Source organism: Ranitomeya variabilis, chromosome 3 (genome assembly GCF_051348905.1).
Source record: "Ranitomeya variabilis isolate aRanVar5 chromosome 3, aRanVar5.hap1, whole genome shotgun sequence".
In the NCBI taxonomy this organism is placed as follows: Eukaryota; Metazoa; Chordata; class Amphibia; order Anura; family Dendrobatidae; genus Ranitomeya; species Ranitomeya variabilis.
The window spans coordinates 474,277,155-474,300,243 of NC_135234.1; the positions used below are offsets into that span (position 1 = coordinate 474,277,155).

The 23,089-nt window shown below is 39.4% G+C and overlaps 1 protein-coding gene across 7 annotated transcripts in view; it reads right to left on the reverse strand.

The window, feature by feature from the left end:
- The window catches only part of DMD (dystrophin), a 3,762,639-nt gene that overhangs the window by 1,405,325 nt on the left and 2,334,225 nt on the right, over window positions 1-23,089 (reverse strand). For all 7 annotated transcript variants that reach the window (XM_077296691.1, XM_077296689.1, XM_077296692.1 and 4 more), the window contains 2 exons: window positions 13,599-13,746; window positions 5,732-5,881 (listed from right to left, as the gene is read on the reverse strand). In XM_077296691.1, coding sequence (XP_077152806.1) covers window positions 5,732-5,881; window positions 13,599-13,746 — 298 coding nt within the window. The remainder of the gene's footprint in view (window positions 1-5,731; window positions 5,882-13,598; window positions 13,747-23,089) is intronic.

Sequence of the window (23,089 nt, forward strand, 5' to 3'; positions counted from 1 at the left end):
TTTTTGTACTTTGTACAAACAGGGGAGTGGCTTCCATTTTTGGGCTGGGCACTTTGTTTATATAGGTTTCCAAGAGCAGGCGTCTGAACATTCATGTGGGGGCCTGCTCTGTCCCCATCTATTTTGTTGTCTGCTGACATATAGTGAGGTGAAATACAAAAGTTATGGACCATCCCAATTTGGCAGACCTTGGTGGGATGGCTTTTATACTTTTGACCAAAATAGGTTTAATTAAGTGCCTTATATTATTTACTTGTACTATTGCTATTTACTTGACTTACTATAGGGCATATGCTCATTTTATTTTTATTTTAGGTTCTTTCTGTTAAATGGCCACCGTATGAATGTGCCCCTATATTGCACTTATGCCAACATATATTCAAGCTCATTGCTTTGTTTTCATGTACCCATTACTGCCTATGTTATAGCCTATATTATGGCCTATGTAGCTGTTTACATGTTCATATTTTTGCACACTATGTGTTCACAATAAAATAATGGTGATAAGTCCATTGATGATCTAAACTATGGATTAAAATCACCTAAACAAGTCTATGAGTCTATGAAAATCACCGGTAGTACAAAGATTTCATCCATGCACGATCCCACTGCTGTCCATTTCTAATATTACAATGGTAGGCAAAGCTTTATAGCTTATTTTTTTATAATGCGAGAAAATCACTGATTCAACATTTATGGTAAAATCTGTCACACCTATCAAATGATGATAAAAATTTGATCTAAACACTGATATGACTTATGAGAAAAAAATGGACTTATGAATGGTGCCTAATATATTTCAAAATCTGAATGAATTACTCCAATCTACCAAGAATTACTCCAATCTACAGCTCCATGTAAATCCTTCCTCCATATACTGTATATCAAATTGCATCTGTGTCTCTTATCTAAACTGCAAAACACAATGCCTTACATGTACCTTCACTGGACAAAAAACAGCAAACGTGTAACAAATGTTTCTTCACTCTTCACAAGTTCACAATTTATGAATGTTTCTTCACACTTCACAATTACTACCGCATGAACATGAAGTAAATCTTGCACTATACTCTTTATTTGCAATAATATTTAACTCACTTTTGCTTGTCCCTATGTAGAGAGATCACATAACTGTTTCAAAGGGGTTTATGATCCATGTAGACCTGGACATTTGTTTATCTGATCACTACATTTATTGTGTCCTGCTGTCTCAACTGAGTTAGATTGATTGGTAACGAGAGGGGGAGAAACACCCTTAAAAAAAAAATGAGATCTAAGAGCTAGCCTTCTATAAATGTAGACATAGCTTGGGGAGGCATTCATGCAGGGGTGCATTCGTGCACTATTATTCGTGTACTTTTATTCAAAGTATTTTTTTCTAAGTATGCAGCAGTTATAACATGGCAGTTAGGGCAGGAGACAGGTAAGACAATCTAAACCTATTCCCTATTCATTTGGAACAGAACAAATATTCACCATATGTATCTGTATAATCTATATCCTGGCTGCTGCATTCACTCACCGCCCTTGCATAAACTCTTTAAACTCCATCCATATTGGCCCCTCTGTCCTTGCCTCTCCTATGTATAGCACTCATGCTCTGTTCACATTGCTTAACAGCGCAGATCCATTCAGTCCCACCATCCAACACAAGAGACGCTCTCACAAATCACTTAACCATCTGCTCACTCTTTCTATCCTCCTTCTCCTAGTCGCTGGAGACATCTCTCCAAACCCCGGCCCCCCATGTTATAGCCAGTCAAACCTCCCAACTGCTACACCCAGAAACCCCTCTAACCTTACTAATATTCCATGCATGCCTTCTGTCTCTTTCAATTGTGCCCTTTGGAATTCTCGCTCTGTGTGTAATAAACTCTCCTTCATTCATGACTTCTTCCTTTCTAATTCTCTTAATCTCCTGGCTCTTACTGAAACCTGGATCCAGCAGGCAGACACCACCTGCTGCTGCTCTCTCATATGGTGGACTACACTTTTCTCATACCCCAAGATCAGACAACAGAGCAGGTGGAGGCGTTGGTCTGCTCCTTTCACCCAAATGTACCTTCCAAGTAATCCCCCAAGTACCCTCACTTGTATTCCCTTCCTTTGAGGTCCATGCTGTCAGACTCTACGTCCCCTTCTCCATGCGAGTGGCGGTGGTGTATCGTCCTCCTGGCCCCTCTCATCAGTTCCTGGATCATTTTGCCACCTGGCTTCCACACTTTCTCTCCTGTGACACCCCCACCCTTATCATGGGTGATTTCAACATCCCCATTGCTTCTCCCCTCTCCCCATCTGCTTTTCACCTTTTATCTCTAACCTCCTCTTTCGGCCTCTCGCAGAATACTAACTCTCCAATGCATGAAGATGGAAACTCCCTTGACTTGGTCTTCTCCCAGCTTTGCTCAGTGGATGATTTCACAAACTCCCCTCTCCCGCTCTCTGACCACAACCTTCTTTCATTCTCTATCAAGAACTGCCATCCCGCTCAGGTCACCCCTACTTTCCACACTTATAGAAACATACAGGCCATTAACACCCAGAAACTTATGAAGAACTTGCAGTCCTCATTGGCCCCAATCTCCTCTATCTCATGTCCTGATTCTGCTCTGAAGAATTACAATGAAACCCTGCAAAGTGCCCTGGATGAAGCTGCTCCTCCTATACATAGAGCAACTCGACACAGACAGCGACAACCGTGGCACACGCTGCAAACACGTTTCCTGGAGGGGTGCTCCAGGTGCGCTGAACGTCTGTGGAGAAAATCTAATCTACCCGAAGATTTCATCCATTATAAGTTCATGCTAAAAACATACAACTCTGCCCTTCACCTCTCCAAACAAACCTATTTCAACACCCTCATCAGCTTGCTGTCCAATAACCCTAAACGTCTCTTCGACACTTTCCAGTCCCTACTCAACCCAAGAGAGCAGGCCCCAACCACAGATCTCCGCGCTGACGATCTGGCCAATTACTTCAAAGAAAAAATTGACCACATTCGACAGGAAATCATCTCCCAATCTCTTCATACCAGGCACTGTCCTCCCTCCCCCACTGCATCTAGTTCACTCTCTGACTTTGAATCAGTTACAGAAGAAGAAGTAAGCTGGCTCCTTGCATCTTCTCACCCGACCACTTGCACCAGTGACCCCATTCCGTCACATCTCCTCCAGTCCCTTTCCCCGGCTGTCACCTCTCACATAACAAAAATATTCAACCTTTCCCTCACTTCCGGTATTTTTCCCTCCTCATTTAAGCATGCCATCATACATCCATTACTTAAAAAACCCTCCCTCGACCAAAACTGTGCCACTAATTATAGACCTGTCTCTAATCTTCCCTTCATCTCTAAACTCCTGGAATGCCTGGTCCACTCCCGTCTTACCCGCTATCTCTCAGATAACTCTCTTCTCGACCCTCTTCAATCTGGCTTCCGCTCTTTACACTCTACTGAAACTGCCCTCACTAAAGTCTCTAATGACCTACTAACAGCTAAATCTAATGGTCACTATTCAATGCTAATTCTCTTGGATCTTTCCGCAGCATTCGACACTGTGGATCATCAGCTCCTCATCACTATGCTCCACTCCATCGGCATCAAGGACACCATTCTCTCTTGGTTCTCCTCCTATCTCTCTGACCAATCCTTCACTGTATATTTTGCTGGTTCCTCCTCCTCTCCCCTTCCCCTTACTGTTGGGGTTCCTCAAGGATCAGTCCTAGGCCCCCTCCTCTTCTCTTTGTATACTGCTCCTATTGGACAAACAATCAGTAGATTTGGTTTCCAGTACCATCTCTATGCTGACGACACCCAATTATACACCTCTTCTTCTGCTTTCACTCCGACCTTCTTAGAAAACACCAGTGATTGTCTTACCGCTGTCTCTAACATCATGTCCTCCCTCTATCTGAAACTGAACCTGTCAAAAACTGAACTCCTCGTGTTCTCTCCCTCTACTAACCTACCTTTGCCTGACATTGCCATCTCCGTGTGCAGTTCCACCATTACTCCCAAGCAACATGCCCGCTGCCTTGGGGTCATCCTTGATTCCGAGCTTTCATTCACCCCCCACATCCGATCACTGGCTCGCTCTTCTTATCTGCATCTCAAAAATATTTCTAGAATTCGCCCTTTTCTTACTTTCGACTCTGCAAAAACTCTTACTGTCTCACTTATTCATTCTCGTCTGGACTATTGTAACTCTCTACTAATCGGCCTCCCTCTTACCAAACTCTCCCCGCTCCAATCTGTCCTGAATGCTGCTGCCAGGATCATATTCCTCACCAACCGTTACACCGATGCCTCTACCTTGTGCCAGTCATTACACTGGCTACCCATCCACTCCAGAATCCAGTACAAAACTACTACCCTCATCCACAAAGCACTCCATGGCTCAGCACCACCCTACATCTCCTCTCTGGTCTCAGTCTACCACCCTACCCGTGCCCTCCGCTCCGCTAATGACCTCAGGTTAGCATCCTCAATAATCAGAACCTCCCATTCCCGTCTCCAAGACTTTACACGTGCTGCGCCGATTCTTTGGAATGCACTACCTAGGTTAATACGATTAATCCCCAATCCCCACAGTTTTAAGCGTGCCCTAAAAATGTATTTGTTCAGACTGGCCTACCGCCTCAACGCATTAACCTAACTATCCCTGTGTGGCCTATTAAAAAAAAAAAAAAAACATAATCAGGTTCCTTGCATCATGTTCTCATACACTTTATGCAGTCAATAGCCTCTGTGTCTGTACTGCTACATACTTAGGCTGTTAACTGGTTCATGCAGCTTTACATGAAAACCCGAGCCTTACACTATGGCTGGTCCAAATAACTAAAGCAATTGTTACCATCCACCTCTCGTGTCTCCCCTTTTCCTCATAGTTTGTAAGCTTGCGAGCAGGGCCCTCATTCCTCCTGGTATCTGTTTTGAACTGTGATTTCTGTTTTGCTGTAATGTCTATTGTCTGCACAAGTCCCCTCTATAAGTTGTAAAGCGCTGCGGAATATGTTGGCGCTATATAAATAAAATTATTATTATTATTATTATTGTAAAAATACAACTTGAATATGCAGCTCTGGCAAAAATTAAGAGACCACTGCAAAATGTTCAGTTTGTCTGATTTTTCTCTTTATAGGTATATTTTTGAGTAAAATGTAAATTGTTCTTTTATTGTATAAACTTCTGACAACATGTCTCCGAAGTTCCAAACAATAATTTTTTGTATTTTTTTCTGACAAAGAAAAATGGTCAAAATTAAAAAAAACCCCAGGGCTTTCAGACCTCAAATAATGCAAAGAAAACAAGTTCATAATTATTTAGAAACAACAATACTAATGTTTTAACTCAGGAAGAGTTCAGAAATCAATACTTTGTGGAATAACCATGATTTTTAATCACAGCTTTCATGCGTCTTGGCATGCTTTCCACCAGTCTTTCACACTGCTTCTGGTGCAAAAACTTAAGCAATTCTTCTTTGTTTGATGTCTTGTGGCTATCCATCATCCTCTTGATTACATTCCAGAGGCTTTCAATGGGGTTCAGGTCTGGAGATTGGGCTGCCCATGACAGGGGTTTGATGTGGTGGTCTCTTAATTTTTGCCAGAGCTGTACTTTGATATTTCAGTATTTGAGGTTATATATCAATAGATTTTTATCTATATAAAATTGCCTATGAAATATATTTGATATTGTGCATTCATTTAAAAAATGTTGACATCTGAAACTTACCTTTATCCAACGCTGATTAGCCTCTTTGAGGCCAACCTCTATTTTTCTCTTTTCTTCTGGAGCTATTGTAGTACTTTCTATTGCTGTCCCTCCGGTTTCATTTAATTGTTTCAAAACTTCTTTTCGTGGTAGAAGTTCTTCTACCTTCACCTGAGAAAAAAATACAATAAATGTTCTCTACATCATGAATAACTAGCACACAAAGGTGTATAAAGCAATCAGCTAAACATTCTGCCGATGCATCGAGATCTGCAACTAAAGGCCAAATAATTTCATTTTAAGAATAATCACAGAAATACCGAAGCAACATCACAACAGTTTTGGTCACTGCTGTTGGCCATTTCTTTACAGAACCATGTAGGTATGTCGCCTTTCTTCATCTTCAATTGAATGTAGGAAAATGTCTTTTCAACTTTTGGTAAGGCTTTTTGTCACATTTGTACCTGAGATGAAACTGACTGATCACCACATGGCTACGGACATGCTCACACTTCATTCACAATGATCAGACCACAAAACACATTTCAAATGGTCTTATTAAATATGGTAGGAACACCCATGTCACTTTAGTCTGAATTCCTTTTAGTTTCATCTTTTAAAGGTTCAATTGATCAAATAAAAATATTACTTTTATACTGTGGTAGTTTCAAATAATTGTCTTTACAGGGTTAAACATTCTTGTCTGAGGATGGGACATCTGTCTCTATACATACTGAAGTGCCAATAGCGAAGTCAGAGGTTTAGCCCCAGAATTTGTGCAGTGAAAGCAGCAATGATATCCTCTGTGCGAATAATGATGTATAAAAATACTGCAGTAACTTTGTTCCCGTGTAAACATATCTTTTAATGGGGATAGCTTTTTTTACAATAGTAAACATGAGCAACTGTCCTGAAATTAGTTTTGGACAGATTCACTCAAATCGACCAGCAGGTTTGATTTCATCTGAATAAAATGTAATCAGAATCAAAGGTGCTCTAAAATAACATGTATTATGTACTGAGGTCTCTCCTGAGTACAAAGCATAAATGGAGGTTCAGGAAGGGGTTAAAAAATAATCCACATGAAAATAGAAGTATCCAGAACTTGAAACTAAAAACATCTTGATTCAGTCATCATAAAATCCATCAAAACATGGTGCACAAACACGCCATCAATGGGTTTCCGACGCAGAGTGTTTCCTAAGTCATGGCCTGACGCATTATGCATTGGCTACGCATTGGCAGTGTGTCTGCATACCATGTTTTGATGGATTTATTTTATAACTGATGACTTAATAAAGTTTTTAATCTAGAGAGTGGAATATCTCACTTTTCATTTGAATTTCTGACAGCTCATGGCTATAGCGCTTTTTCTGTACACCAGGAGAAAACAAATTATTTTATAGGAAGTTGATATAGTTCTATTTACATTTGATAAATATAAAATATATGCTAGAAGAACAAGTCCTCTCCAAGTCATCCTTTTGATTTCTTTCTTTGGATCTTCTGACACTGATTAGGCATCACATGGTCATGTTAGACCTAGTCATCTCCAGAATATCTGAACACTTAAGACCCGTTTTACCGCGTTTTGGGAAATTCAAAATGAATTAATCAAATCAATAAATATAACAAAGCCTAGTCCCTCCCACATGAAGAAGACTGTGTTCAATCCAAGATCAAAACAGAGGATGTAATGAGACACAGATAGAGCTTTGTAATCACGCATAAACAATCTCATGGCGTTATATGTAACATTATGAGAATAAAGTGGCATATTCTTCTGAATTACCCCTTTCTTAAGGATAAGCTGTTGTACTCCTCCGGGATGCCTTACAGGACATCTAGAACCATTGAAACCAGTGCAAACATACCAATGGTGCAAGCTGTTCTGTCGCATAGGGGCCCAGGAGGTAAGAGGGCCCATTACCACCTTCAAACAGCAAGAAGCATCTCTCACAGACACATTATTGGAATGCAGAGGACCCACATACTGTTTTCACACTGTCAAACTATGAAAATATAGAGCAACCTGCCCTCTATTGAAATCACCTACTATAGATGGAAGTTTCAAATGCAATAGGAACAAATGATTATTCTTACACACATTCAAAATATATTTATTACATTCTGAATTAACACGTCACAGGTGAACAATTTTCATTACAAATGTTCTAAACTGCACCTCATTTTCTATATTGTATTTACATGAATGTTGTTATGGCCTGACAAATGTTAACTGTCCCAACTTAACTTTTAGTACCTATTTTAATGTTAAGAATGCTTTGTTGGTACATATTTATTACCATCTTTTCAGCTAGCCATTAAAGGTATCAACCACTGAGGAAACTCAAATCTAAATATTTTTGTTGTTACATAATGTCCCACCATGCAGCCCTTTAACACAGTTGTGACTTTTAAAAATGTTCTGTGATGCTGATTGACCATATCAATATTCATCCATTTCCAATAATTACATTTTAAACTTTTTAAAATGTAGAAATATGTTCAGTGTCGACGACACTTGCAGCTCACTGAGCCTAAATCAAGGTTTGTAAAAAATCTTCGAAAAGTTTCTTGCTATGTATGACCTCTGTAGAACTAGATTATATATATTTATGTATATCTTTTAGCAACTCCATTTGGACAGGGGCCTTCTACATCTGAATTTATTTTCTTCTTAACAATTACTACACTGCAAACATTTCTCTTTTTTAGGTACATCTGCCTTAAATCAGGAGGTAGGTCATATCAGTATAAAACAGGGCGTTTCTAACTTTTGGTAGAATGGGTGTGAGCTGTGGTGACCTCTATGAGATATTAAGAAACAGTCAGCTTTCCAAGCACCCTAAACAGTAACTCTGCCTAGCAAAGAAAGTTGGTTTTATATTTGTAAATAGAAAGTCAGATTTGAAAATCAGGAATATTGCAGATACTGTGCACTAACACATGGAGGAACCTTTTCAAGATCGCCTAAATGGCATGATTACATTTTACTACTCCAATTTTCTAGTAACCTTCTGTATATGATTTTTTTTCCTTTTTACAGATTTTTGTATTTACCCTGTGATCTATTTATCTATTTATATTTTTGCTGTTGATGCAACCTTCATCTTAAAATATTGTTCTGGTAATATTCTTCTGTTTTATTAATGATACTATGTTTCTATCTATTGGTATAATATTTAAAATATTCTGACATTTTTGTTTAGACTAACATCTTGTGAGATATGGGAAAATGATATCTAATTGATATCATTTTGATATCTGATGGAATTCCCTATCAGATACAGTTTGGCCCAAAATACTTGCTCAAAACTCAGCCCCCCACCTTTGGCATTCCCCCCAGGCCAAAAGGGAAGTCAAATACACACTAAACAATGGGACCTCATTATCCAGCGAATGCACTTCCTTGGACAAGGCAGACCAATGTTTTTTTTAATTAGCTAAAGCAAATAGGCCTTTGAAACTCTCTCCAGGGGGGGCAAAAGGCATATACCCTGTGCCCCCCAGCACCAAGTCCAGCAATTATCACAGGGATGTGAACTCTTGTGCAGTTACCAGCCAACTGGCTTCCTTTGCTGGACTGAGGCTGACATGAGGACATATTGGCACGCAGATCCCAGCACAAGGGTCTGAGATATTGAATCTAGAAAATGACTTATAATAAAAGAATGGAATATCTCTGAACCTAGTCGAGCACATAATCGGAATCTGCATTCCTTTCCCCTCAAGCCCATACCATGCAGTCACCTCTAGAACTCTGCATTATTGAGTTATAAAGCATAGCTTCCAAGAATTAAATACATTAGCCGTATTTGGTCTCCCTGTACAGGTACAATCCAGCAGAACCCAGCGGCACCACTGCAGTCCCATTTAGAGCTTCAGGTGGAAAGTTAAGGGCATACATGGTTTTAGCTGGCAGACCATGCTCTCAGATATGGGAGAAGGGAGGCTACACAGCCTAGGGGTTGGCGCAGCATGGTGGGAGGGGGCAGCATAGGGGATAATAGGCAGCTCCTCATTTTGGACTTAGTTTTTCTACTGGCAGGAGGCCCATTAGCTGATGCAGCCAGAGAATTATGTAACAAAGATTTGGACTTGTGATTCATCAGTGCCTCCCTGTGGTACCTTTCTACATAACATGGTATTTGTAATCTATCTGTACCTTACCCTTGTACTACATTCCTGACTGTATACTTGTATATTTGTTCTTGTATATATATATACCTTTCGGTGATTAAATATAAAATTAATCTTGGGCTGCTCTTTTATCTCGATTTATGAATACCCACGTCTGCACGCTTGGTTGGTTATTATACGCTACCCCGGAGTTGGTTTCTGACCTGATATAAGCCTGTTGTTAGACGGGGCTTATATCTAACAAGGAACTGGTGGCAGCATACCGTACTGTGTTAGTGAGGAACTCTGACAGTGACGGCCGGGAGGTTTATATATATATTTATATATATATATATATATATCCCCAGCCTAGACTGGTGATATATATCTCCCCTCCCTGGGAGCACCTCAATAACTCGTACCTATAAGGGAAGCCTCTCCGCCGACTATTTGCCTTCCATGCAGTTCCCTTACTGACCTGTGGTAAGAGATGGCGCCAGAGAGCCGATCCCTGCTGGGTCATTCTTTCCCCTCCCCAGAGGTCAGTGAAGTCGACACACCCCTTCCCCTGCACGATCCATCACACATCTTATAATAATTTTGTAACCAGACATTTGCACTTCGGTATGTTAGTAGTGATACAGTTCTCAACTAATACCTCCATCAGAGACAAGACTGAGTAGAAAACTGATTGCTTTGCTGTGGCATCAATTGCTGCATTTCTCTGGTTTTGGATAAGAATACCCTTGAGCCAGGGACATAATGACTGACGTTGCACAGGTTGAAGTGCACATCAACAGCTGTGCAAACTTCAATGGAATATACATCCTCGGATCCATTCAGAGCAATACATGCTGCTGGCCAATCAGAGTCCAGCAGCTGACATTGGCATGCACATCACTGGTGGTATATGGCAGCATCATGTATTCCCATCGCTTGCACACTGAAGTCAGCTGCCTGCTTCAGAAGAGGACGCTATGCGGCAGGAAAGCGGAGGGAAGGTAAGTAGAATAATTATTTTTTTTCTATGCATTAAAGAACAGCTGCAGAAAGGGGGACATATGCCAGAATGGGTGATAAATACAAGGATGGGCTCAGGATAAGGCACATATATGCCAGTATGGGGCCCAGGATGAAGGAAATATATCTGTATGGAGAACATACATACCAGGATAAAGGATATATATATATACCAGGGTGGGGATTATATATACTAGGATGGGGAACATCATACCAGGATGGGGGATATTTTTACCAGGATGGGGAATATATACCAAGATGGGTACGCATATACCAGGATGGGGCCCATATATATATATGTATATATATATATATATATATATATATACATACATTCCAGGATAGAGAACATATATCTATCTATACCAGGATGGGGGCAAGATGGGGGACATATGTACCAGACAGGAGGACATATATATGCCGGGATGGGGGGCCAGTCCAAATCTTGCACCAGGGCCCGTCGGACTCCAGTTCTTGTTTTTTAAATTGCTGATGCCTGGGTATTTTTTAATCCTACAGCTGTTTATAAAGTTGATATAAACTCAAGTTTGTCTGTCATCCCCCTCACGACATATTAAACTAAGTCTAAAGGACTAAGCCCCAATAAAACTCATACTTCTAGTGAATTAATCTTTCTGCTTAGTGTTAAGAAAATTATTTTTAATCAATATACAAATTAGGGCCCTCGGTGCACCCTTGACGTAGCTCTTGCTCAAAGACACATTGTTCCTCATAAATCAGCATGACAATGCCCCACCAATGCATCTATATTGATAGTGTTTGACCGCCCAGAGTGAGCATTACATGAGCAGAATTCTCCTGCGTGCAAATGGACACATTGATAGTTCAGGAGTAAAGGCAGCATGAGCACACATGGTTACTGCAGGAGTCGGAGCGCACACCTCTCTGCGGTGGGCACTACACCCAGAAGAGTAGCAAGCAGTTGAAGCAGAGAAGTCTGTGTGTATGTTCAGCGGCTTCTGTCAGTATGCCCATTCAAGCAGTAGGATTCATTTCAGACAACACTCACGCTAAGGATGTTGTGAGCACCCTAATTTACATATTGATCAAACATTTTTTCTGAACATTAAAAGTAATGATAAATCTATTTAGGGGTAGTTATAGTGGCTAAGCCACTGTATAACTGCGCATTTAGTTTAATTTGAGTTTTAGGAGGTTACAGACTCCACTGAAAGCTACATGCTCAGTATACAGTAAATTTTCCCTTATAGTTCTAATAATTATAAAATTAATGAATTATCAGGGTTTTCTTAACATGACAGTAACTCTTCATATTGAGTATATACTGACTCCAATGTGGACATAAACTACTTACTATGGGTGTCATTGACAATTCATTAGTTCTAAATTCAATATTTTATACAGTGGGGAAAATAAGTATTTGATGCACTGCTAATTTTGCAAGCTTTCCCATCTACAAAGAACGGAGACGTTGGTAATTTTTATCGTAGGTACACTTCAACTGTGAGAGACAGAATCTAAAATAAAATAAGTATTGTTCTACTAGCAACTAGCAGGAATTCTTGCTCTAACAGATCTGTTAGTTTTTCTTTAGGAAGCCCTCCTACTCACTCATTACCTGTATTAATTGCACCTGTTTGAACTCGTTACCTGTATAAAAGACACCTGTCCACATACTCAATCAATCACACTCCAACCTGTACACCATGGTCAAGCCATGGGGCTGGTGGACCAGGACACATGTACTTTACCCCCCTCCATTAGGATACCATCTTGTTTGTAAGTATTGACTTTTTGTAATTTGCTCACTAAATTATTTAGTCTTAGTCATGACACTTGCTTTTTGACTTGGGGTATTATGTTTAAGGGGCCTTTTGGCCTATTAAAAACTTGTCTCTTAATTTTACATTTCATATTGTATACATGTAACTGGCCCCACGTTTAGGAACATTCTGTTCTTATATATCTATGTTTTTTTGATTTAAGTGTACTTAATAAAATGTTATATTTTATGAGACTTTGGTGTGCCCTCGTTTTCATAGGTTGGTATGAAGATCCTTGCCTTGTAGGGAAAGGATGATTCTTAAAAAAGGTCAGGAATCAGCCCAGAGCTACACAGGAGGACCTGGTCAATGACCTGAAGAGAGCTGGGACCACAGTCTCAAATATTACAGTTAGTAACACAGTACGCTGTCATGGATTAAAATCCTGCAGAGAACGGAAGGTCCCCCTGCTCACAACAGCACATGCCCAGGCCCGTTTGAAGTTCACGAATGACCATCTGGATGATGCAGAGAAGGCATGGGAGAAGGTCATGTGGTCAGATGATACCAAAATATAACTTATATAGTCATCGCGTTCGGATCTGTATGGGCCAAAATCCCTGCTGCAGTGTTTGCAAACATGGTCAAAAACTACAGGAAACATCTGACCTCTGTAATTTCAAACAAAGGTTTCTGTACCAAATATTAAGTTCTGTTTTTCTATTGTATCAAATGCGTATTTAATGCAAAAAAATGCAAATTAATCATATAAAATCATACAATGTGATTTTCTGGATTTTTTTTTAAGACTGTCTCTCACAGTTGAAGTGTACCTACGATTAAGTACTTATTTTTCCCACTGTATATGTGTATTTTAGTAGTTGCAGCAAGGTAATAATACTGCCCTTCAACTAAATGAATCTTCCTATAATATTTACGTAAAAGACTCAAATTAGGAGATTCAACAATTATAATCAAGCCTTTCAAATCAATTACGATACCTTTACTTTCTCCAACAGTTCATTTAACTGAAGATCATTCCCTTGTTCTGCTGGTGTATTAGCAATTTCCTCTGCATCTTCTAACCAAGTTCGAAATTTAATTAAGTCTTCTTGTAGTCCATATAACTTTCTCTTTTCTTCTTCCAGTCTATATAAACAAGTATATACAAGCATAATTTAATATTCAGTGTACATTTAATATATTTTAAAAATGCAGAATTGATACTGAATTTCCATTTTCTCTAAAAAAAAAAATACACTTCTATCAATATTTTACCGGTAACCTAAAATGGATTAATAGAAATAACAACTCTTCCCCCCTAGAAAAAACAAAACACCAAAAATAAGTCATAATAGTGCTACATTACCAGAAAAATATAAAGGTATATATACCAAGAGCGCTACCGCACCTTTGAAACCTGCAGCTGATAGTTATACAGTACCACCGATCTGTAACAATTTAAATAATTTAATTAAAAGAAAACTAAAACTATCTGCGCTGCAATCAAAAATAAGGGAACCATATGTAAGGAGCAAGTAATAAAATTAATTAAACTGCTGCGAATAAATATATAAAAACATGTATATAATAACCTGGTGATGAAAGCAGGAACCTGGAACTAAGACCGCTCGTGTAGTTGTCTTTATCCGCTGTGTCCTTCTGTTGGTAAGTTCATTCATATAGTCCGGAGAAAATACAGTCCGGTACGGGCTTGGCAGAATCTTCAGAAGTTGAGCTGCAGGTACTGTCCCGGCCGGTGACAGAGAATCCCGCGCTCGTTACCTCCGTACAGTCTCTGCACGCTGCTCGACTAGGCTAGTAGGTGCTCTGCTTGCCGCAGGACCTTCCGTGACGTCACGTACACGTGATTACTCACGTGACAGCCTATGGAGCGTAAGGAGGACCAATTCCTACGCGTTTCGGAGCCGAACGTGCTCCCTCCTCATGTTTTTATATATTTATTCGCAGCAGTTTAATTAATTTTATTACTTGCTCCTTACATATGGTTCCCTTATTTTTGATTCCAGCGCAGATAGTTTTAGTTTTCTTTTAATTACCAGAAAAATGTTCAAAAATCACAGCAAACAAAAAAAAACAACAAAAAATTGACATTATCCATGCTTCATCACTTGCTCTCTGCCACCACTCCTTGTGAATGTATTGGTATCGTTACAATTACGGCACAAGTGACTGCTGCAGCCAATCACTGGGCTCTGCAGTTTCGTCAGTGTAGATGGCATAAGCCGCTGAGCTCAGTGGTTTGGTACAGTGGCCACATGTGCTCTAGTCATGATCTCACCGCAGCAGCTTGTAAACAATCTCTAGGAACAGCGACAAGGAGCAGGCACTGAAGTAAGGGCAGGAGATTGCAAAAAAGTTCACAGTATCAGTATGTAACTGTCAACACAATATACTTCCTAATAAAATTGTATAGGTGGTACAACACAAGTTTTGACAATTATTTTACTTGTATATTGCAGAATTCCTGATTTTTCCTCTACACATGCTTTATCTCATAAAAATGAATGGAAACTAGCTGCTATGATGTCTTCTATGCACTGCACACTGAGAAAATGAACCCCTACATCTCTATTGCTCTCTAACACACTCAGCTGCAGAATCTTCATGAAGGGCCTTATAAAACAGTACTCAGCAATGTTGCTGTGAATACATCACTGGGTTTGGATTAAAGGAAACTTTCTAGGAGCAGCAGTATCACTCTTTTTCCATAGCTGTTTCCTATTCTTCCTCCTCCCCACAACATAGTACATAAAAAAATAAAAACTAGTGCAAGAAAAAAGAGACAGTTATATTAATGAAGTTACCAACTGGTTGCTATTGGTAATTGCTCCACTTTTCACCTAATCCTATTTCCCATAGGAAAAATCTGATAGTTTATTGAAAAACTTTCGTAATATGAATTTGCAATACAAACCTTTTATGAATCAGAAGGTCATCAGTATTTATTTATTATTATTATTATTATTATTAATTACCATGAAATTAAGAAACAGGAGAATGTCACTGTATTGCTTTTAGTCTAGTTTGAAGTCTTATTATTGCAACCACCAGGGATAGCACAGGCTGGTAGTGTAGTATGTTGGACGGCGGAGATCGGTACACACACTGACGCTGCTATCATGAAGCAGGTTGAATGCTTTGCCTCAAGTGGCAGAGCATTCCTAAAGACAGGGGGCGGCAGAGCAGCAGCTAGAACACATGGTGCCGACTCTCCCTGCAATCCCTGCTGTCTGTGTCACACAAACAAGCTAATGTGCAGCGTCAGCGTGTCTGGCAGGTGACTCACTCTCACAGACTGTTACCACCCGGCTGAGGTGCAGAGGCGTTGCTCAGTCTCCTGACCTGCTGGCTGCTGTGCTGGGACTTGAAGCAGTAACCGGCAGCGGCAGCAGTAAGTAAAATAACTATAAAAACATCTTTCACCACCCGCCCCCCCATCATCCCCCACCCCCCACTTGCTGCTGCTGAGCACAGCTCTGTCACTCACTCACGGCGGCCGGCAGCAGTAGTAAAGTAAGTTAAGTAACTATAAAAACATCATTCGCCCCCCATCCCCCACATGCTGCTTTGGAGCACAGCTCTGTCACTCACGGTCCACAGCCTCCCTCCATCAGATTATCAGACTCAGAAGTAGATAAGCTATGCTATGTGAACCAGCGGGGCTGTGTGTGGGGGTCTATATATATGTAGGCAGAAGGAATGGGATAGATAGACATCGGATAGTCGAGATAGAAGGAATGGATTTCGATAGAAGGAATGAGATAGATATATCTATTCATATATCTATCTATAGATATATCTATGCTATGGATAGATGTAGATAGATATCTATGTATCCATGTATATCTAACTATCCATATATCTACATCTGTCCATAGATATATCTATAGATAGCTATATGAATAGATATATCTATCTCATTTCTTCGATCTATCTCATTCCTTCTATCTATCTCATTTCTTCTATCTATCTATCTCATTCCTTCTAACTCATTCCTTCTATCTATCATTCCTTCTATCTATCTCATTCCTTCTATCTATCTATCTCATTCCTTCTATCTATATATTTATCTCATTCCTTCCATCTATCTATCTATGTATCTATCCCATTCCTTCTATCTATCTCATTCCTTCTATCTATATACAGGTCCTTCTCAAAAAATTAGCATATAGTGTTAAATTTCATTATTTACCATAATGTAATGATTACAATTAAACTTTCATATATTATAGATTCATTATCCACCAACTGAAATTTGTCAGGTCTTTTATTGTTTTAATACTGATGATTTTGGCCTACAACTCCTGATAACCCAAAAAACCTGTCTCAATAAATTAGCATATTTCACCCGTCCAATCAAATAAAAGTGTTTTTTAATAACAAACAAAAAAAACATCAAATAATAATGTTCAGTTATGCACTCAATACTTTGTCGGGAATCCTTTGGCAGAAATGACTGCTTCAATGCGGCGTGGCATGGAGGCAATCAGCCTGTGCCACTGCTGAGATGTTATGGAGGCCCAGGATGCTTCAATAGCGGCCTTAAGCTCATCCAGAGTGTTGGGTCTTGCGTCTCTCAACTTTCTCTTCACAATATCCCACAGATTCTCTATGGGGTTCAGGTCAGGAGAGTTGGCAGGCCAATTGAGCACAGTAATACCATGGTTAGTAAACCATTTACCAGTGGTTTTGGCACTGTGAGCAGGTGCCAGGTCGTGCTGAAAAATGAAATCTTCATCTCCATAAAGCATTTCAGCCGATGGAAGCATGAAGTGCTCCAAAATCTCCTGATAGCTAGCTGCATTGACCCTGCCCTTGATGAAACACAGTGGACCAACACCAGCAGCTTACATGGCACCCCACACCATCACTGACTGTGGGTACTTGACACTGGACTTCAGGCATTTTGGCATTTCCTTCTCCCCAGTCTTCCTCCAGACTCTGGCACCTTGATTTCCGAATGACATGCAAAATTTGCTTTCATCAGAAAAAAGTACTTGGGACCACTTAGCAACAGTCCAGTGCTGCTTCTCTGTAGCCCAGGTCAGGCGCTTCTGCCGCTGTTTATGGTTCAAAAGTGGCTTTACCTGGGGAATGCGGCACCTGTAGCCCATTTCCTGCACACGCCTTTCCACACCAGACTCAGTCCACTGCTTCCTCAGGTTCCCCAAGGTCTGGAATCGGTCCTTCTCCACAATCTTCCTCAGGGTCCGGTCACCTCTTCTCGTTGTACAGCGTTTTCTGCCACATTGTTTCCTTCCAACAGACTTACCATTGAGGTGCCTTGATACAGCACTCTGGGAACAGCCTATTTGTTGAGAAATTTCTTTCTGGGTCTTACCCTCTTGCTTGAGGGTGTCAATGATGGCCTTCTTGACATCTGTCAGGTCGCTAGTCTTACCCATGATGGGGGTTTTGAGTAATGAACCAGGCAGGGAGTTTTTAAAAGCCTCAGGTATCTTTTGCATGTGTTTAGAGTTAATTAGTTGATTCAGAAGATTAGGGTAATAGGTCATTTAGAGAACCTTTTCTTGATATGCTAATTTATTGAGACAGGTTTTTTGGGTTATCAGGAGTTGTAGGCCAAAATCATCAGTATTAAAACAATAAAAGACCTGACAAATTTCAGTTGGTGGATAATGAATCTATAATATATGAAAGTTTCATTGTAATCATTACATTATGGTAAATAATGAAATTTAACACTATATGCTAATTTTTTGAGAAGGACCTGTACTTATCTCATTCCTTCCATCTATGTATCTATCTATCTATCTATCCCATTCCTTCTATCTGTCTATCTATCTATCTATCTATCTATCTATCTAGCTATCTCATTCCTTCTATCTATATATTTATCTCATTCCTTCCATCTATCAATCTATCCCATTCCATCCATCTATCTATCTATCCATCCCATTCCTTCTATCTATCTATCGCATTCCTTCTATCTATTTATAGATCTGTCATCTATCTATCTCATTCCTTCTATCTATAGATCTATCTGTCATCTATCTATCAAATTTAGATTGTGAGCCCCAGCGGGGACAGCGATGATAATGTGTGCAACCTGTAAAGCGCTGCGGAATATGTTAGCGCTATATAAAAATAAAGATTATTATCTATCTCATTCCTTCCATCTATTTTCTATCTATATTTATATCTATCACATATAGTGGGACCTATATAATGAAACGAGCTCCACTATGGTACTGATATAGAATAAATTTTATTAAACATAATGTTAAAACACATATTGGAATAAAATTACTACATGTAAGAAGGTACAGAAACCACAATTAGGGACTATATTGCCATAGGGATTTGCAGAATTACTTAAACCAAATACAGCATATATCAAGTAAATTAACAAGTGTCTATGCTCTAATGTGGGTGTTCATAGATAAAGAGCTGCCTGGATAGTTAGGACAAAGCTCAATGGTAAATAATCCTAAAATTGAACCCCTCAAAGTACATAGCATATACACAAACAGTAAAAAAGGAGTATTACCTCACTGTATTCCTACTGCAAATCTCCCCGGCGTCCCGCTGCCCCGACACGTGTTTCGCAATAGCTTCTTCTGGAGGTATATTTATATCTATCTATCTATTATGTAGATTTATATCTATCTATTTTGTATCATCTATCTATCTATCTGTCTATCTGTAAAAGAGGAGGTTGGACAAGAAATTACATCACAAATCTTTTTTGTTCAATAATAGATCTTTATTTAGCTTTCAAAAACGCATAAAAAAAATCAAAATACGCTTTAAAAGCGCGCCAAAAAATGCATAAAAAACGCACCTGCGTTTTCTGCCAAGAGATGCAGAATCAGTGCCTACAAAATACTTAAATCATCTTATCAAAAAAACTGGAGACCTCAATTAAAAATAGCAGACAAATCTTTATTATGCACAATAAATATTCATCAAAACACAAAAATTATAAGGTAGTACATTTAGGCTATGTGCACACGTTCAGGTTTTTTCGTGTTTTTTTCGCGCTAAAAACGCTATAAAACCTCATTAAAAACGCATGCATGTTTTGTGCACATGGATGCGTTTTTTTCCACAAAAAAAATGCATCGCGGTAAAAAAATGAGCATGTTCATTAATTTTGCGGATTTTCTGCGTTTTTCCCGCGATTCCCATTTACTCGCATTAGGCGAGTAAAGAGTAAACCAGATTTATTTGTACTGATTTGACTAAGTGGGGGGGGGGCGCCGTTTTGCAGTTCGCCTCAGGCAGCAGAAAGGCTAGGTTCACCCCTGGGTACACAGGAAAAGGCAGTATAGTGGAGTGGCGCTTAACGTAGTAAACGGGACACTAGAGGTCGGTACACAGGAAATAGCAGTGTAGCAGAGCAGCAGGTAATGTAGTCTATGAGAAGGTTGACACACGGAAGCAGCAGTTCACTATAGAGGCGCAGCAGATGAGAGCAATAGACTAAAAGCTGGGAGCTCATTATTCTCACAAGGAAGTAAGTACAAGGCCAGGTTTAAGTATGGTGTGAAATCAAGAAATCACAGGATGAGACATCAGGAAAACACATGCTGAAGCTAAACAAGAACATCAGGCATGGCTACTTATTCACAGAGCTGAACACTCCGGTGCCGTTCCAAGTGCTCCCAGCATGCTTAGACACACTTGGGAACGGTACCTGCGCTGAAGAAACTTGATGCCTGTGCCAGTTTGAGAATAGAAGACTGTGCAGGAAGTAAACCAGTAATGTGCACATGCAAGATTTCCTCTCAATCGACGACGTCACTGGGACGCTGATGAGAGGTGAGATATATGGAGATGAAGTGCAAAAGCATCATTATCTTCTGGGCAGCGTCTTCCCCATCGCCTGGAAGAGGTCACTTACATAAGCAGATTAGTAATGATTTATCACCAACAAAGCATCTGATATGAGACATACAGAGATGACTTTTTTCATCAGTCTATAACCTGTATGTCCATATTAATAGTTTGGCTAGGTCAGCTGTGGTAACAGATTCCCTTTAAAGGCTCAAACTGCTTTAAAAATAAAATAAATAATACTCATCCACAACAATTCCCCAGAACTTCTGTGCAGAAATGTATTTAATCTTTGCTGACTTGTCTTCTAGGTTCCCATGCTCCCATTCTTGACCCATTGGAATGACCAAAAATGACACGTTTGCCAGTCAGTAGCCTGAGCAGTCACCCTACTCAGCCAGTAATTGATTGAGTGAGCAATTCTATCTATTTGCAGCTTGGGATGGGAGCCATGTCTTTTTTTTTTAAGCAGTCTGGGCCACTCAAAAAATAGTTACGATAATTTAAAACTTCTTTTTTAATCACCATGTACAGGAGACATTTATCATTTTACATCTTCAAAAATGATTGAAAAATTGAATACTGCATTTGTAAAAAACTGACATAATTCATATAAAAAAACTATATTAACATGGGATCTATATTACAAACAGAAGAAATATGGATGGAATTCAGATAAAAAAAACACCTTACGCAGTATGTTTTATACTATCAGCATTTGCAATAATCTCATACTTGTCATTTTCATTTTTAAACCTTTCCTTGGAAGTTTCAGTGGAATGCTTACACTGTTTGCTTGTAAAATGTTCCTTTATTATTCATAAAAGTTTGGTGGAAAAGATTGAAAATGTCACAGTCAGTCATCAGAAAGCACATTGTAGATAAATAATTAAAGTTTTTTAGCGATATTGTCTGGAACTTCACGGTAAATATCAACTGCGCTATTAACATTTAAACACCATCAAAATAACAAAATATTGTCTTATTTTTCCTCCATCAGTTGCAGAAAATTATACTGAATATACAAAAAAATTCTGATGTTCTATGAATACTTTCATGTAAAATAAAATGCTAAAATATTCATACAATAACACAGAAGAAATGTAATAGCACATAGCTAATAAATTCAAGTCAAATAACTTAAAAGGCTTGTCTGAGAAAGTTTTTATTTTTAAACAGCTGCACTTGAATCCATATGTTTTGCCTGATACTGCAGCCTTGTACAAAATATCGCTCTTTGAAGTATATTTTGAGGTATACTAAACCCTTCAAGTGTTTGTTTTCTGGTATAACAATTTTAATGGCTCTACCACAGCCCATGAGGAAATTATTACTAGTGGTATAATGCTTGGCATTCTGACTTTACGCAAGCCCTCACACAGCTCCATATCCCGAAAAATGAAAACATTACGGGTCTTGGAAAATGGCAACAAAAGCAAAATTATTGTTTTTAAAAATTTTCAAGTTTTTTCACTACCTAAATAAAAAAGTAAGAAAACTATACATGTTTGGTATCTGTGTAATCATAATGACCTAGGAAATCATATTGCCAGGTCAATTTCTCTATACAGTGCACATGGTAACTAAAATATGCAAAAAACAATTGTGGAATTGCACTTCTTTTTGCAATTTCAACACATTTGGATGTGTTTCTAGTTTCCAATACATTATATGGTAAAATGAATGGTATCATTTAAAAGTACAACTTGCCCTGCAAAAAACTAGCCCTTATTCATAAAAAAGTTATGGCTCTTGGAGGAAGGTGAGGAAAAAACTAAAAAAATAAAATAAAAATATTGCTGAGTAGTGAAAGGGTTAATAATATTTTGTCACTTCGAGCCTTTTCATGTCTCTTTATTTAAGGGGTTGTTCGATATAAAATTACAAATCTGTAGTCACTCTATGTTCATGTAGACTTGTAAATCCTCACATGATGTGCACTGCTCACTGTGAGGATCCTCAAATGCCCGTGATGGCAACAAGCGGTCATGTGACTACTAGTGATGAGCGAGTGTGCTCGTTAATCAGGTTTTCCGAGCATGCTTGGATGTTCTCCGAGTATTTTGGGTGTGCTCAAAGATTATGTTTGTGTCCCTGTAGCTGTGTGATTTGCGGCTGCTAGACAGCCTGAATACATGTAAGGATTCTCTAACAAACAGGCAATCCCTGCATGTGGTCAGGCTGTCAAGCAGCCGCAAATCATGCAGCTGCAGGGACACAAAAATAATCAACAAGCACACCCAAAATATTCGGAGAGCACCTGAGCATGCTTAGAAAACCCGAGTAACAAGCACATTCACTCATTACTATTGACAAGTAAGCAATATGCTTCCAGCCACATTCTAACTAGACTGTATCTGACCTTGCTCAATTCACTAGGCAAGGGATATTTGCGTTCACGCCTCTTCCTCTGCTGGCATTGGATAATCGTCACAGCGAGCGGTGCAGATGATTATTATTACTATTTATTATTATAGCGCCATTTATTCCATAGCGCTTTACATGTGAGGAGTAGGGTTGAGTGAAACGGGTCGCCCATTTTCAGAAGTTGCCGACTTTTGGCAAAGTCGGGTTTCATGAAACCCGACCCGACCCCTGTGTGGGGTCGGCCATGAGGTCGGCGATCTTCTGAATCTGGTATCGGAATTCCGATACCGAGTTCCGATAT